Source organism: Phascolarctos cinereus, unplaced genomic scaffold, assembly GCF_003287225.1.
Source record: "Phascolarctos cinereus isolate Bilbo 61053 unplaced genomic scaffold, phaCin_HiC Scaffold_726;HRSCAF=1367, whole genome shotgun sequence".
Classification (NCBI taxonomy): domain Eukaryota; kingdom Metazoa; phylum Chordata; class Mammalia; order Diprotodontia; family Phascolarctidae; genus Phascolarctos; species Phascolarctos cinereus.
This window is the reverse complement of record NW_027556098.1, coordinates 212,120,288-212,135,036: the sequence shown is the minus strand read 5'-3', so window position 1 is coordinate 212,135,036 and position 14,749 is coordinate 212,120,288. Positions and strand designations below refer to the sequence as shown.

The window sequence follows — 14,749 nt, the reverse complement described above, 5'->3', positions numbered from 1 at the left end:
GAGGGCTCTAGGTGCTAAGGGAAGTTCCAGTATAAGGCATCAGTACAGGCATGATTTTGAGATTTAGAGGTCAAGAACAGGGTCAGGAGGAGAATATAACAGAACGTACATCCTTGAGGGTAGGGATTGTTATTTGCTTTTTTGACTTTGTATCCCTAGAACCTAGCACAGTTTCCTGTATGTGGCAGGCATTTAAATATTTGTTGACTTGACTTGAATTTTACCCAATAGGCATATCTCTCTGTTTTGGTCATATTGAGGATTAATTTTGCCATAATATATTGTTTCAACTATAAATTGATTTAAATTGGCTATTGATAGCCAAAAATACTGAATCTACTATTTCCTCTACAAGTAAGACTAGAAATACCACAAACACTCTAAGGTTTGATGCTTATTTAAAATAGTTTAGAAAAATGTATAGAAGTTTTATAAATAGCCATTTTTTCATTTACTTTATATCATATTACTAAATTCTTCCCTTCTCAGAGGTAGTCTCAGAGACTGGCAAACTTTATTATGCATAGTTAGCACTCAATATATCATTGTTGAATTGAATTCTTAGATCCCAGTGACTGGGGAGAGAGCCTTTTAACTACATTTGAGATACCATTAATAGTAGATGTTGTTCAGTCATTTCAGTTGTGTCTGACTCGTGCTGACCCCCATTTAGAGTTTTCTTGGCAAAGATACTGGAGTGGTTTGCCATTTCCTTCTGCAGCTCATTTTACAGATGGGGAAACTGAGGCAAACAGGGTTAAGTGACTTGCCCAGGGTCACATAGCTAGTAAGTGTCTGAGGCCAGATTTGAACTCAGGTCAGGTCCAGCACTCTATCCACTGTGCCACCTAGCAGCCCCATTAGTAGATAGCTATTGTATGTATGACTGATACAGAAACTTCCACTGAATTCCCCTTCTGATGTCTCATTATGACATGGTGGTAATTCTGGATTCTCAGAGGCTATGCCAGTTGATGTCACCACTAGCTTGTCAGGCCAAGCTGGAAAGGCTTTGCATAAAACCTGGTGATGCCCTGTATAGCTGCTGTATGAAGACCAGTCTAGTTTGTAGGGGCTCATCATATGAAATTTAGCCAAAGAATGGTGGATTTTTCTTTTTTGAGGAACAGCAACTTTTGAAACTTTCTTCTAAGGAAAGTTTGCATAGAAAGTTGATGATCTGAATCAGTGGAGGAGCAACCACACTGATGAAATTGTGGATCCTTAGAGGATTGAATAAGTATAGAAACCATATTATTTACAGGAATTGGAATCTAATCTGAATCTAGTATAGCTGGCTTTATTATTTCATTCCTCTAATGCCTCCCTATTTCCAAAAATGGGATTAACCAAAAAATGGGTCAGCCTTACCTTATATAGTCTTATCTTGCACCAGTGTTGCTAGGAATGGTAATCATGAAGTACAACAGAACTATAAATGGTGTATTTCTATTTAATAATTATAGATCAATCCTCTATCTGTGGACTCCTCTTTTCCTTTTCTTATTAAGATGATGGTTCTATTTTGTACTGGGAGAAAAATATATAAAGCCTAGACATAAAAAATTAACTGTTCTGTATGTCCTTTCACTTAAATTGGCAGCCTTCCTGTCTCGGAACAAATTGTTCTCATCTGCCCATTCTAACAGGGGAAGTCTTCACATGTTTGGAGTAGACATCTCCCTAACTCACTGATGGGTTTGAGGCCTGGGGGTTACCCTTAACCTGGTTTGGCCAGTTTGCTGAGACAGTTTTACTCACATGTGGTCTCTTCACATGCTGTTTGTCTTTTTTTTTTTTTTTGAGGAAGACCAATGACATATCTTGTGATGACTGTGATGTCTTGGATTTCTTATCAATTGGATTTAAGTGAGGCAGAGATTCTCAAAGTCAATAGCCTCACTCTTCCAATGGCAAGACAAAGTTGGATGTGGTTTGCTAAGGGATTCATCTATTGTTCTTATTCTTACATCAATTTTATTAAGAGTAACATTTTACCATGCTTTCATTTAACTGTTGATAATAATCAACTAATTTCTTTCAATAGAATCAACCCCTAAGTTACCAAAAAAAAAAGAAAAAAGAAAAAATGGTGAGTTGGGTGACAGGTGGACACAACAGGTAGATGAGCAGCCCTGAAAAGAGCTTGGCCAGCCCATCTCAAAGGGAAGGCACTAGCATTAGTACACCAGAGGTGCTAGTTCTCCTTGGGTGCCCCATATACCCATTTTTGAATGAATGAATCTCCTTGAGAAACTTCAGCTCTTCTAGCTCTGAGATTATGACTTTATCTAAGTAATTTATGAAGCACTAAGTGGATATCTGATTAATAGGGGCAAGACAAATAGTTTGTTGTTTTGTTTTAAAGTTAATGCAATTGGGCAAGAAAGTCCACCAGGGAGAACCAATGGGGACCTAGTCCCACCTGTGAAAAGTGTGAACTTGTCAGGATGAGTAGCTGTCCCATTCCTCAAATTCACCCTAATGGGTTGTGTGTGTGGTTTGTCCTTTGTTCTTAAAGAGGACGGTGACATCAGGGAGATGATGATGTGACTTGCAATTAACTTTGATTTGAGTGAGGCAGGGCTGTGCAAAGTCACCAGCCTCACTTTCTCCTCTGGAGCCATCTGGGTGCAGTGGCCAGATATTGATCAGGATGACTGGAGTTGGCTTAGGATACAGTGGGAGACCTTGGCCCTTTTAAGCTAAGGTCTTTTCAGGTTCTCATTTTGAGTGAGGCAACGCCCATTCAGTGAATAGGCCTCTTTCAGAAGTGAGTCAAGGGATGGTCCCTTTAATTAAAATAAATAAATAAATACATCAAACTGGGAGGGGGAAGATTCTCTGGGTTGCTGGCCAAAAGAGAAACAGTTACTATTTACATTCACTCAGGGCCAGGAGGGTCCAAAAAGTAACCATTAAGTGGGACCTATTGTTGTCCAATCCATGAGATCCAGAGTGAATTGGGTTTAAGGCTTGGTCTTTGAGAAAGAAATCTAGCCAGTAAACCCCAAGTTAATTAGTGGGCTTTTGGCCATCAAAATTTAACTTCCTTTGGGCAGAATACCCTCAAGTAAAGGGAGAGGAGCGGAGAGAGGATAGGAGGAGGGGAGGGGATAGTAGGGGACAGACTGAGTTGCCCAACTGGAACTGGCCAGCTGGCCCATTAAGGCAGCTCGAACTACTCACATGTTGCTTCTGCTATATTTCATTAGAAGTACTAAAACAAACCTCCCCCCTCTTTGGGGGAGGGGAAAAGAGGCAGTGGGGAGAAGAGGCAGTAAGTATTCCTGTTTTGCAAATGGTCTATCCAAGTCAGAAAAATACTTTTGCAAAGTTGACACAGTATTATCAGCTCAGACTCCTCTAATTCTGTTAGATTTATCAAGCATTCCCCTCCCTCCATGTTCCAAAATGTTACTTTTCATTCAATACCTTGAATACATTGCCCTTCTATCAGGAGGTGGGAAGCTTCTTTCATTACCATCCTTTGGGGTCATGGTCCATCAGTGACAGCGTTGCTTAAAATTCTCAAGTCTTTTAAAGTTGTTTTTCTTTACAATGTTGTTCAGCAAGTATTTATTCCATGCCTACTATGTGCTGGGGACAAAAAGACAAAATGGAAATAATCCCTGAACTCAAGGAACTGACATTCTACTGGGGAGGTGGAAGGAAAACAAGACATGCCTAGATTAAAACATTTAAAACATGTAATACAAAGCGACTGGGGCTGGAGAGGGCCAATTGCTGGAGGAATCACAAAAGGATTGTTGTAGGAGGTGGGGCTTCAGACAAGCTCTGAAGGAAACAAAGGATTGCAATAGGCAGAGGTAAGAAGGTACTAAAGGAAGATCAATGAACCCTCAACCTACTAAGTGCCAGAACTGTGCTAAGGTTACAGAGTCAAAAATAAAAGAATCCCTGCCTTCAAGGCCAAATGAAGTCAAGAAGCATTTATTAAGCACTTATATGCCAGGCACTATGCTCTGGGGATAGAAAGACAGTTCCAACTCTTAAGGAGCTCATAATCTAACGGGAGAGACAACATAAAAAAATGTACAAATGTACAACATGTACAAATAACACATACACAGAATGAATTGGAAATAATTTCAGAGGGAAAGTGTTAGTATTAAGGGGGATTGGGAAAGGCCTTTTACAGAAGCCAAGAAAATCAGTAGGCAGAGATGGGGGGAGGGGTGTAGAATTCCAGCGGAACAACTAATGAAAATGCATGGAATGCAGAGACTGAGTGTCTTATCCAAGGAATAGCAAGGAGGCCAGGGTCACTGGATTAGAGAGTATGTAAAGGAGTAAAATGTAAGACTACTGGAAGGATAGGAAGGGGCCAGGTTATTAAGCGTTTTAAAAGCCACAGGATTTTATATTTGAACCTGGAAGTAACAGGGAGACACTAGAGTACGTTTATTTATTTAAAATAGTATTTTATTTATTCCAATTATATATAAAGACAATTTTTAACATTCATCTTTACAAAATTTTGAATTCCAAATTTCTCTCTCCACTCCATTTTTCCTAAAATGATAAGCAATTTTATATGTTATCTGTGTGCATTCATGTAAAACATATTTCCATATCAGTAATATTGTGAAAGAAATGGACCAAAAGGAAAAAACCCTCCAAAATAAAGTGAAAATAGCATGCTTTGATCTGCATTCAGAGTCCATCAGTTCTTTCTCTGAATGTGGATAGCATTTTCCATCATGAGTCCTTTGGAATTGTTTTGGATCATTGTATTGTTGAGAAGAGCTAAGTCATTCATAGTTGATCATCATATAATGTTGCTGTTACTGTATACAATGTTCTCCTGGCTCTGCTCATCTCACTTCCTATCAGTTCATGCAAGTGTTTCCAGATTTTCCTGTCTGCTCATCATTTCTTATTGCACAATAGTATTCCATTACATTCATATACCACAGCTTGTTCAGCCATTCCCCAACTGATGGGTTTCTCCTCAGTTTCCAATATTTTGACCCCATAAAAAGAGCTGCTATAGGTATTTTTGTACACATGACCTTTTTGGGATACAGACCTAGTAGTGGCATTGCTGGATGAAATGGTATGCACAGTTTGGTTGCCCTTTGGGCATAGTTCCAGATTGCTCTCCAGAATAGTTGCATCAGTTTACAACTCCACCAGCAATGCATTGTGTCCCAATTTTCCTGCCTTTCCAATGTTTATCATTTTCCTTTTTGTCATATTAGCCAATCCTACAGGTGTGAGGTGGTACCTCAGAGTTGTTTTAATTTGAATTTTTCTAATCCAACATGATTTAGAACATGTCATCATATGCTTATAGCTAGCTTTGATTTCTTCATCTGAAAACTGCCTATTCATATCCTTTGACCATTTATCAGTTGGGGAATGGCTTGTATTCTTATAAATTTGACTGAGTTCTCCACATATTTGAGAAATGAGGCCTCTATCAGAGACACTTGCTGTGAAGATAGCTTCCCAGCTTTCTGCCTTCCTTTTAATTTTGGTTGTATTGGTTTTGTTTGTGCAAGACCCTTTTAATTTAATACAATCAAAATTATTTTACATTTCATAATGCTTTCTGTCTCTTGTTTGGCCATAAATTCTTCCCCTATCCATAGATGTGACAGATAAACTATTCTTTGCTCTCCCAATTTGCTTATAGTATCACCCTTTATGTCTAAATCATGTACCCATTTTGATACTATCTTGGTATACAATAAGATGCTTCCCTAGAATTAGTTTTTCTGCCATACTATTTTCCAGTTTTCCCAGTAGTTTGAATCAAACAGGGAGTTCTTATCCCAGAGGCTAGTTTACTATGGTCAGCCACTGGAGTTTATTGAGTGTGTGGGTGCATGTGACATCATCAGACCTGGGCTTTAGAAGATTCATTTGACATTGAGTGGAGGACAGATGGGAGAGGGGAGGGACTTGAACCTAGGAGAGCAACCAGAATGAGAAAGGGTGGGGAGGGTGAAAGGGAAGAGAACAAGCATTTTATATAGTGCCAATTCTGTGCCAGGCACTGTGCTAAACTTGCAAATATCATCTCATTCGAGTCTCACAACAACCCTTTGATGTAGGGGCTGTTACCTCCCATTTCACAGATGAGGAGACTGAGGCAGACAGGTGAAGTGACTTGCCCAGAGTGACAAAGCCTCTCTGGTCAGAATTTGAACTCAGATCTTCCAGACTTCGGGCCCAGCGCTGTAGCCATTGTGCTCACTCCTTGGGCAGCAGGTGATTAATCTGCACCAGGGTTGGTTGTAGTGTCAGAACAAAGAAGAGGATGTATAGGAGAGATGGTCTGATGTTAAGCCAGTCATCACTTATTAGGCGCCTACTTTTTACCAGGCATTGCTAAGCACTGGGGATACAAAGAAAGGCAAACAACCAAACCAGTCTTAAGGGGCTGCAATCTACCGGGCCGGCACCGAACGCCAAGCACAGGGGTTCGCGTTTCACAAGGTGGAAGGCAGAAAAGGCCCGCGGAGGTCACGTGGGCCAACCGGCTCCTTTTGCAGATGGGGAAACTGAGGGGCCTGGGAGGCTCGGCGGCGGCGCGGGAGGAGGAGGAGGAAGAGGAGCGGGCGCGCGCGGCGTGGCTCTCGCTGCGCAGGAAGTTCCTGTTGGGGCTCGGGCTGTAACCTTGGGCCACTTCCCCAGCCTGTCCGGAGCGGAGGGAGGGGACAACGCGCGTGCGGAAGCGCCGTGCTGCGCTCCCCCAGCCCCGGGAGCAGGCGCAGGCGGCGGCGGCGGCGGCGGCGGCGGCGCAGGAGGACGAGCGGCGGCGGCGGGGCGAGGCGAGGCCTACGCGGGCCGCACCGCCGGCATGTCCCTGGTGGCCGAAGCCTTGGTCTCCCAGGTCGCAGGTAGCGCGCGCTCTTCCGTGCCGGGGCCGCGGGGGTGGGGTGGGGGGGCGGAGCCGGGGCGGGCTGCGGCACCCCGCGGGGCCGGGGAGGTGACCGGGGGAGCTGCTGCCTGGCTTGGGAGGGAGACCTGCAAGGCCCGGCCTCCTCCGCGGGCCAGGAGGCTTAAGAGTGCAGGAGGGACTGTGGGCATCGCTCTGCCCCGGCCACGTTAGATGGGACCGGGGGGGGGCTGGGCGTCCCTGTGCCCCTGCCCTTTGACCCCGGCTTGGAACGTGCGGCTGCGGGAGCCCCCCCCGGGGGGCGGGGCTTGGGGCTGGACCGAACCCGGGCCCCGGCCGTGGGGTGGTGCGTGGGGGAGGGAGGGGCTCGTCTAGCGAAAGTCCTCATTGGGATACTGGCCAATACACCGATCCGTGGAGGATCCGAAGCGTGGACCCCGGAAAGAGCCGTAGAGGTCATCAGAGGTCATCCAGCTCAACTTACTCCGATGTGGCAAGAGATGAGGGAAACTTCCTTCTGCAGAGGCTGGGATAAGTAGGCCGGTTTTGAACTTGGGTTCTCAGGTTCCTAAACCGTCTCCAAATAAGTCTTTTCACCGAACCCCGATGACTTTGTTCACAAATTAAGCAGCCCTTTGTAGATATCGATGATCGGAATCTGAAATAGCCGTTTACAGGCCAAAGATAATTGAAATTAAAACGAAAAAGCTTTGAAAATATCAAATGCCTAAAATTGAAATAGGGAATGGGGAAAATCTAAATGAGTTTCTTGAGGGCAGAGGCCTTTTCTATGTGTTTTTTAAAAATCTTTTCTATACCTAGCACCCCACACAATGCTTTTGCACATAGTTCAAGCTATATAAGTGTTTGTGGAATTGATATGAGTAATTACGAGAACTTGGAGAGATTGTTAACAAGTATGTTTGCAAAAAAAAAATGAAGTGCTTTGACTCCATAAGTAGGTATTCATTTTTAAAATTTTTTAATGTTCTTTTTTGAGTTCCAAACTCTCCCTCCCTCCAGCTCCTCTCCCACCCATTGAGAAGGCGAGCAATATGGTACCCATTATACAGGTGAAGTCACAAAAATTGTATTTACATAGTAGGTGTGTGGCAGAAAAAAGCGAGAAAAGTAAAGTGAAAGAAAATATGCTTTAATGACCCTCAGAGTGTGGTTAGCATGTTTCATCGTGAGTCCTTTGGAATTATCAAGGATAATTGTATTGACCAGAGTAGCTAAGCCTTTTCAGTTGGTCATTATTACAGTATTGCTGTTCCTGTATACAATATGTGCCTGGTTCTACTCACTTCACTTTGCATCAGCTTATATAAGTTTTCAAATGGGTGTTCGTTTTAAAATCAGAAGGTTAAGTTCAAAGTCCCAGTGTAGGTACTATAATATTCTCCAAAGTGTTTTTCAATCTGTTCTATACATGTGACTACTGTTATTTTAACTTTGGCCTTAAATTTTTTTGTTTTGCTGTGATAGGTATTTTTCTCTTTGTATTTACAGGAAACAAAAAACAATTGGGTAATTTTTAAACAAAGCAGGGATTCATCAGCATTTCGTCCTTTACACAAACATCAAATTATAATTTTTCCGTTCTGGAAGTCACTTTTTAGATTTTCAGAATCTACTTGCTGTGTTCCAAGAGACCGGAAAGATAGCTACTGTTAACTCCCACTGTTGCTCATATATTGTATACCAACCAGGGTAGAGTGGCAGTCAGATCTAGTAGGTAGAAAAATTTTGGTTCAGAGACTCCTTTTGATACATACCACATTAAGACCATAGACAAGTCACTTAACTGTTTGGCACCCTAGGCAACTCTTTAGTTTACAGAAGTGCTTTGACCAACTACCACCATTAAAAAAAAAACCAAAACAGCCCACCATAGCATATATCCCAAAGTATGATTTAAAAAAAAAATGTGATCCAGTGTTTTAGGAGTTTCCTCTCATACTAATTTTCATAATTTATAGAAGTTGGCCCCTTTTAACCTACAGTTCTTTATTTGCCTATTTATGTTGTCTCTTTCATTGTAGTTGAAGGTACTTCAAAAAATGAAATTTTTCAATAAAAATAGTGGTGAAAGTAATAAAAATAGGTCTCCAACTCAGGGTGGCTAATGGACCTATACATGTGTTATTACTGTAGACTAAGGGGCCAAAGAGTAACATCCATAGTCTAAACAAAAGAAATTAATTGGAGATGTGGTTAAACCACTCCATGATGTCACCATCTGAAGCTTAGGTCTACCTTCTCAAATGTTTCCACTATTCCTTAATAATAAATCTCTCATTTTTCCAGACTGGAGAGTAAAAAAGTTTGAAGTGTATTCAATGCTTTGCTAACTACTTTTCTTCTCTGGCAATTAGCTTGATGCATTTTTCTTTATTTGTTCATCAGTCAACTGAGTGATGAGTTCTTCAATCAGCAAGTATTTATGAGGTATCCATTATGTGCCAAGCTCTGTATTAGCCATTGGGGATATGATGACAAAAATAAAACTACCCTCAACAAGCTTACATTCTGTGATCTGGAAAGTAACATTTACACACATAACATATTATATGTACATATAGACCTACATAATATATGTGTTAATACTAGTGAAATAGCATTTGCAGAGGGGAATTAGGAAAATCCTCATGTGGGAGGTGGCATTTGAACTGAGCTTTGAAAGAAACTAGAAATCCTGAAAGGTAGAGGTGAAGGAGGTGAAGGCATTGAGGACAGCCTGTGTAAAGGTACAGAAGTGCAAAGTGAATTGTGCTCTGAGGAACAAGAACAGTTTGTCTGGACTGTAGACTGAAGAGGAGTGATATATTATGAGGCAGGAAAGGTAATTTGGAGCCAGGTTGTGCAGGGCCTTAAATGCCAAACAGATATTGCAGGTGAAGAGTTGTATGCAGGGAACCAAAAGAGCTTGGAGAACATGAAAGGGAATAATATATATAAAGCTAGCAATGTGGTTATAGAAAGATTCTGGACAGGATGGTTCAAATGTGTTCATTTACTGATGAGGAAACTGCAACACAAAAGGTTACATAGGAATTAAGTAGCAGGATTAGAAGAACCCAGGTCATCCTTTAAAAGCACTGCGCAGCTCCTCATTCTCCCTCAGCTGCCGTAACCAAGTCCTGTGGATTCTGCCTTCACATCTCAGCCCCAGGCCCTTCTCTCTGAGTCAAATAAGGACCATCCTCAAAGGCTGTCATCACCTCTTGCCGTTAGTATTGCAAATAATCTCCTAATTGATCTTATTACCCTCAGCTCTCCCTTCCCCAAGCCGGGCTCCAAAATGACCAGAGTAACTTTCCTAAAGCATATAGATGTGCAGGGAAGTCTGGAGGAGCAGTTGGTTTGGGGGGAAGAGATGATGAGTTTTGTTTTCAATTTGTCGAGTTTGAGATACTTATGGGACATCCTGTTCTTAAGTGCTTTATTCAGTAGTTGGTTGGTGCTGTAAAACTAGAGCTCAGGAGAGAAACTAAGGCTGAACATTTAATTCAGTGTTGGTAAGAGGTATCAGGCTTTGAGCCAAGAACGCCTGTTCTACAAGTTTAAATTCAATGGTTCCTGTGTTTTTAGTGATATCTAGGTGAAAAATACTTTAAAAAATATAGGTTGTTAGAGTAATACTTAATATTCAGGTGTCAGTATTTTAATCATTAGAAGTTCAGAATGCTGCATATGGCCATTTGATGCATTAATTAATTGAGGAAAAAAATTTCAGTATCAGACTTTTTGAGTCGTAGGGAAACTTAGAAATAATCTAGTTCGGCCCTATTTTACAGCCCCTTGAGGAGCTTGTCCAAGTAACTTCAAGAACTTTCTTGTCCAAAGTTAAACAGCAAATAGGTGTCAGAGCCAGAATTAGAATTTGGTGTCCAGATTTCTAATTTGGTCCTCTTTCCACCATTTTATATTGCTTTTCACATTGAGGCAAAGTACCAGAGTGGCTCCATTCAGCCGATGAAGTGATTTTCCTAATTCTGACCAGGTCACCACTCCCCACTCAATAATAATAATGCTCTCTGGCATTCAGAGCCTTTCATAACTTAGCCCCCTCCTACATTTCCACTCTTCTTCCACATGCACTCTTAGGTCCATTATGACTTGTTCTCATGTTGTCTCTGTTGTTAGATTGAGCTTCTTGAGGGCAGGGGCTGTCTTTTGCTTCTTTTTGTATCCTCTATCTCTTAGCACAGTGCCTAGCACATAGTAGGCACTTAATGTTTGTTGATTGATTGATATATAAATTTAAGAAATGCACTTAAGGCAGGAATTCTTATCCCAGGGTCCATAGTAATGGAATATTTTTTGTGGGGAATATGAACTTGGATGGGAAGAGAATTTAGCTCTATTTCAATATAATTGGTTTCCTTTGTAACTGTATGAATGTATTAAAATTTTATTCTGAAAAGGCAGGAGGGGAATAAGCATTTATTAAGTTACTACTATGTGCCAGGCACTGAGCTAAATGCTTTGCAAATATCTCATTTGAGGAGTGTAAAGACCAGACACTTAAGGGATTCATGACACAAAACAAGGTCAAGAACCTCTGAATTAAGAGACTTGAAGATGACTGTATGAACTCTTAATTTGTGGTTCCTTTACATAATTAAAGACCCATATTTCAATATGAAATGGGGTGGGGGTGGGGGAGGGTGGGTAGTATACTTTCCAAATGTATTCATTACCTTCCTGGCCAAACAGTTCAAATAGCTGTGGAATTCCCTTTAGATGGTGAGATCCTACTCTTTGTAGATAACATGTGCTGATTGCAGTTAAGTCCTTCTCATTGTGATCTGTGACCTAATAATCACACAGAGTAAATCAAGTGGTTAAAGGATGGTTATTGTCCAGATTATATGAGGTTGAGTGGTAGCCCTTTGAGTTATGAACATGAGTTCATAAACAGGCACTTTGTGAGTTAGCTCATCATGGACAGGCACTATTGTATAGGTAGTGAGCTGGGCCTAGAACTGAAGAGAGACAGAGAGCACTGTAGATTGCATTTGGGTAATTGTGTAGTGCTTTTAATGGATGACCTAGGTTCTAATCCTGCTACTTAATTCCTATATAACCTTTTGTGTTGCAGTTTCCTCGTCAGTAAATTAACACATTTGGATCATCCTGTCCAGAATCTTTCTATAACCACATTTCTAGCTTTATATATTCCCTTTCATGTTCTCCAAGCTCAACCAAACTAACCTTTTGGTTCCTTGCATACAACTCTTCATCTGTGTGCCTTTCACAGGCTCTCTTCCCATGTCTGGCATACACTTCCTTCTTAGAATTGCATCTTAGAATTTTTAGTTTATTTACAATCTCTGCTTAGAGCTTGGTCAGACATTGCAGATGTCAAGGTCATCCACTGTATCCTGGGCCATTGCCAGTTACCTTGATTTTTGTCCTGCCACTGGACTTTAATGACTCAGGAAGAGAGAGTGATAGGATTTTAGAACTGGCAGACCCTAGAGGTAGATTTTAGACGTTTGATATCTAGTCCTACCCTCTCATTTTACAAATGGGTAAACTCAATTTGAGGGTAGCACAGTCTGAATTTGCTGCTTTTCATTTTAGGAAATTCATTTTTTTGTAACAGTCTGTGAAATGATGTACAAGTCATCAAACACTGCCTGCTACATTTAAAGTGTTGTATTAGGCACTGAGTATTAAAAGCTGAATGGAACAGATCCTGCTGATTATTGTATTTTTCTGCCTGTCTAAGACAGGTTCCCAAGTAAGGGATTGAATTTTTTTTTTATGGTCATTTGACTAAGTGGCAACAGTCAGTAAACATTTATTATGCATATACTTATGTGCCAAGCCAGTGCTAAGCCCTGGGGATAAAAAGAAAGGCAATAGATAATCTCTGCTCTCAAGGAACTCATAATCTCTTCTTTTGACTTGGTTTTATTGTTTCTTGGTATCTTATGGAGTCATTTGCTTCCCGGGCAAATTCTAATTTTTAAGGAATTATTTTTTTTCAGTGAGCTTTTGTACCTCTTTTTCCATTTGTCCAGTTCTGTTTTTTAAGGTGTTATTTTCTTCAGTATTTTTTTGTATCTCTTTTACCAAGCTATTGTCTTTTCATAATTTTCTTACCTTGCTTTCATTTCTTTACCTAATTTTTCATCTATCAATCTTGTTTGATCTTGAAAATCATTTTTGAGCTCTTCTAAGAATTCCTGTTGGGCTTGTGTCCAATTCACATTTTTCTTTGAGGCTTTGCTTGTAGCTGTTTTGACATCATTTTCTTCTGAATTTGTGTCTTGATTTTATATAGTACTTACTATGTGTTGGGCACTGTGCTAAGTGTTTTGCAATTATTATTTGATCCCACAGCAACCGTGGGAGGTAAGTTATTATCCCCATTTTATAGATGAAGAAACTGATACAAACCAAGGGTTAAGCGACTTGCTTAGAATCACACAGCTAGGAAGTGTCTGAGGCTGTATCTGAACCCAGGTCTTTCCGATTACAAGTCTGGTGTTATATATACTGCACCTCCTAGTGCTGCTCTAGGTTGTCCCTCTAGGCTAACACCTTTTGCTCCATTTTGTGTACTGCATTCTCCTAGCAGTTTATTACTTTCATCTGATTCTGCCCCTAATAGTGAATTTAACAAGATTTAAAAACTGTTCTGAGTTAATTTGAGTGTTTTGTCTATGCATGGTAACTGAAATTATGTAAATGAAGTTTATAATGTGGTATTCTATGTTACTTATTTTAAATAAGAATGTGTACTTTGATAAATTCTGTCTGTAAAAGAGAATGAGTTGGGGGCAGATCGTAGGTGTCCTCCAGGTGTTTTTCATTGGAGATGTATATGATAAAATGGATGCCAGGCAGGAATGAGTCTGGCTCTTGAAGCCTTTCCCCAACCCTCTTTGGGTTTCTGCTTTCTGTCTGCTGACCTACGGGGCTGTTGGGTGGCAGGTTCTTCGATGTCGTTCCACCTTTGCCACTAGTTCTTGGCCAGTGTCACGAGCCGACAGCCCTCTTATTCCAGAGTTGATTTCCTTCCTTCTCAGTTTGTTTATTCGTAGTTTGCAAGCAAGTCCTGTCCAACATTGCCAGTCTTGAAAACTACACTGGTAAGTAGGTGCATGCCAGAATTTAGGCTGCCAGTAAGCCTCAGGATCACTTTTTACTCATTTTGGCAAGCAGGTGCTGGAGGATGTAATTAATTAAGCCTTTTTGATTCGTAGGTTAGTTGGAGTTTCAATCATTTTCTCTTTAAAAATGTTGTTTAAACTTGATCATTAAAAGCAAAAATATTAAAACCTTGCAGAACTAAAAACCATTGTACATAAAATTGTAAACTAAATAGTTTGCTTTAAGTATATATTAACTTTAACAAAATTAAGAGCCCTGAAGTCAGGAGGACTTGAATTCAAATGAGCCTCAGACACTTGACACTTACTAGCTATGTGACCCTGGGCAAGTCACTTAACCTCAATTGCCTCATAAAAAAAGCCCCAAACAAGATAAAAACATTATATTTGCTTCCCTGTGCCCTTTTAATTTCTATCTTTTTTTGGGGGGGGGCTGGACACTGTATTTTATATAGAGTCTGCTAGGTGGCACAGTAGCTAGAATGCTGTGCTTGAAACCAGGAAGACCTGAGTTCAAATTCTGCCTTAGACACTAGCTGTGTGACCGTGGGCAAGTCACTTAACCTCTGTTTGTCTTAATCCAAATGGCAAACCACTCCAGTGTCTTTGCCAGGAAAACTCCATGGACAGTATGGTTCTTGGGGTCACGAAGAGTATGATGTGACCGGACAGCAGAACACTTCACATAGATGTAATCAGTTTCTTTGTCTTTACAAATTTGTTTTATTATTCATATTTGCCTTTCCTA

General features: G+C 40.8%; 1 protein-coding gene across 2 annotated transcripts in view; it reads left to right on the top strand.

Moving 5' to 3' along the window:
* The first annotated feature begins 6,384 nt into the window (after positions 1-6,384).
* MTX2 (metaxin 2) overlaps positions 6,385-14,749 on the top strand; it is an 88,256-nt gene continuing 79,891 nt past the window's right edge. Inside the window, exon 1 of one of the 2 annotated variants that reach the window (XM_020991030.2) lies at positions 6,385-6,872. In XM_020991030.2, the coding sequence (XP_020846689.1) occupies positions 6,833-6,872 (40 nt within the window). In that variant the 5' untranslated portion in view covers positions 6,385-6,832. Of the gene's footprint in view, positions 6,873-7,272; positions 7,407-14,749 lie in introns of those variants that run through there. The other variant, XM_020991031.1, reaches the window with a different exon arrangement.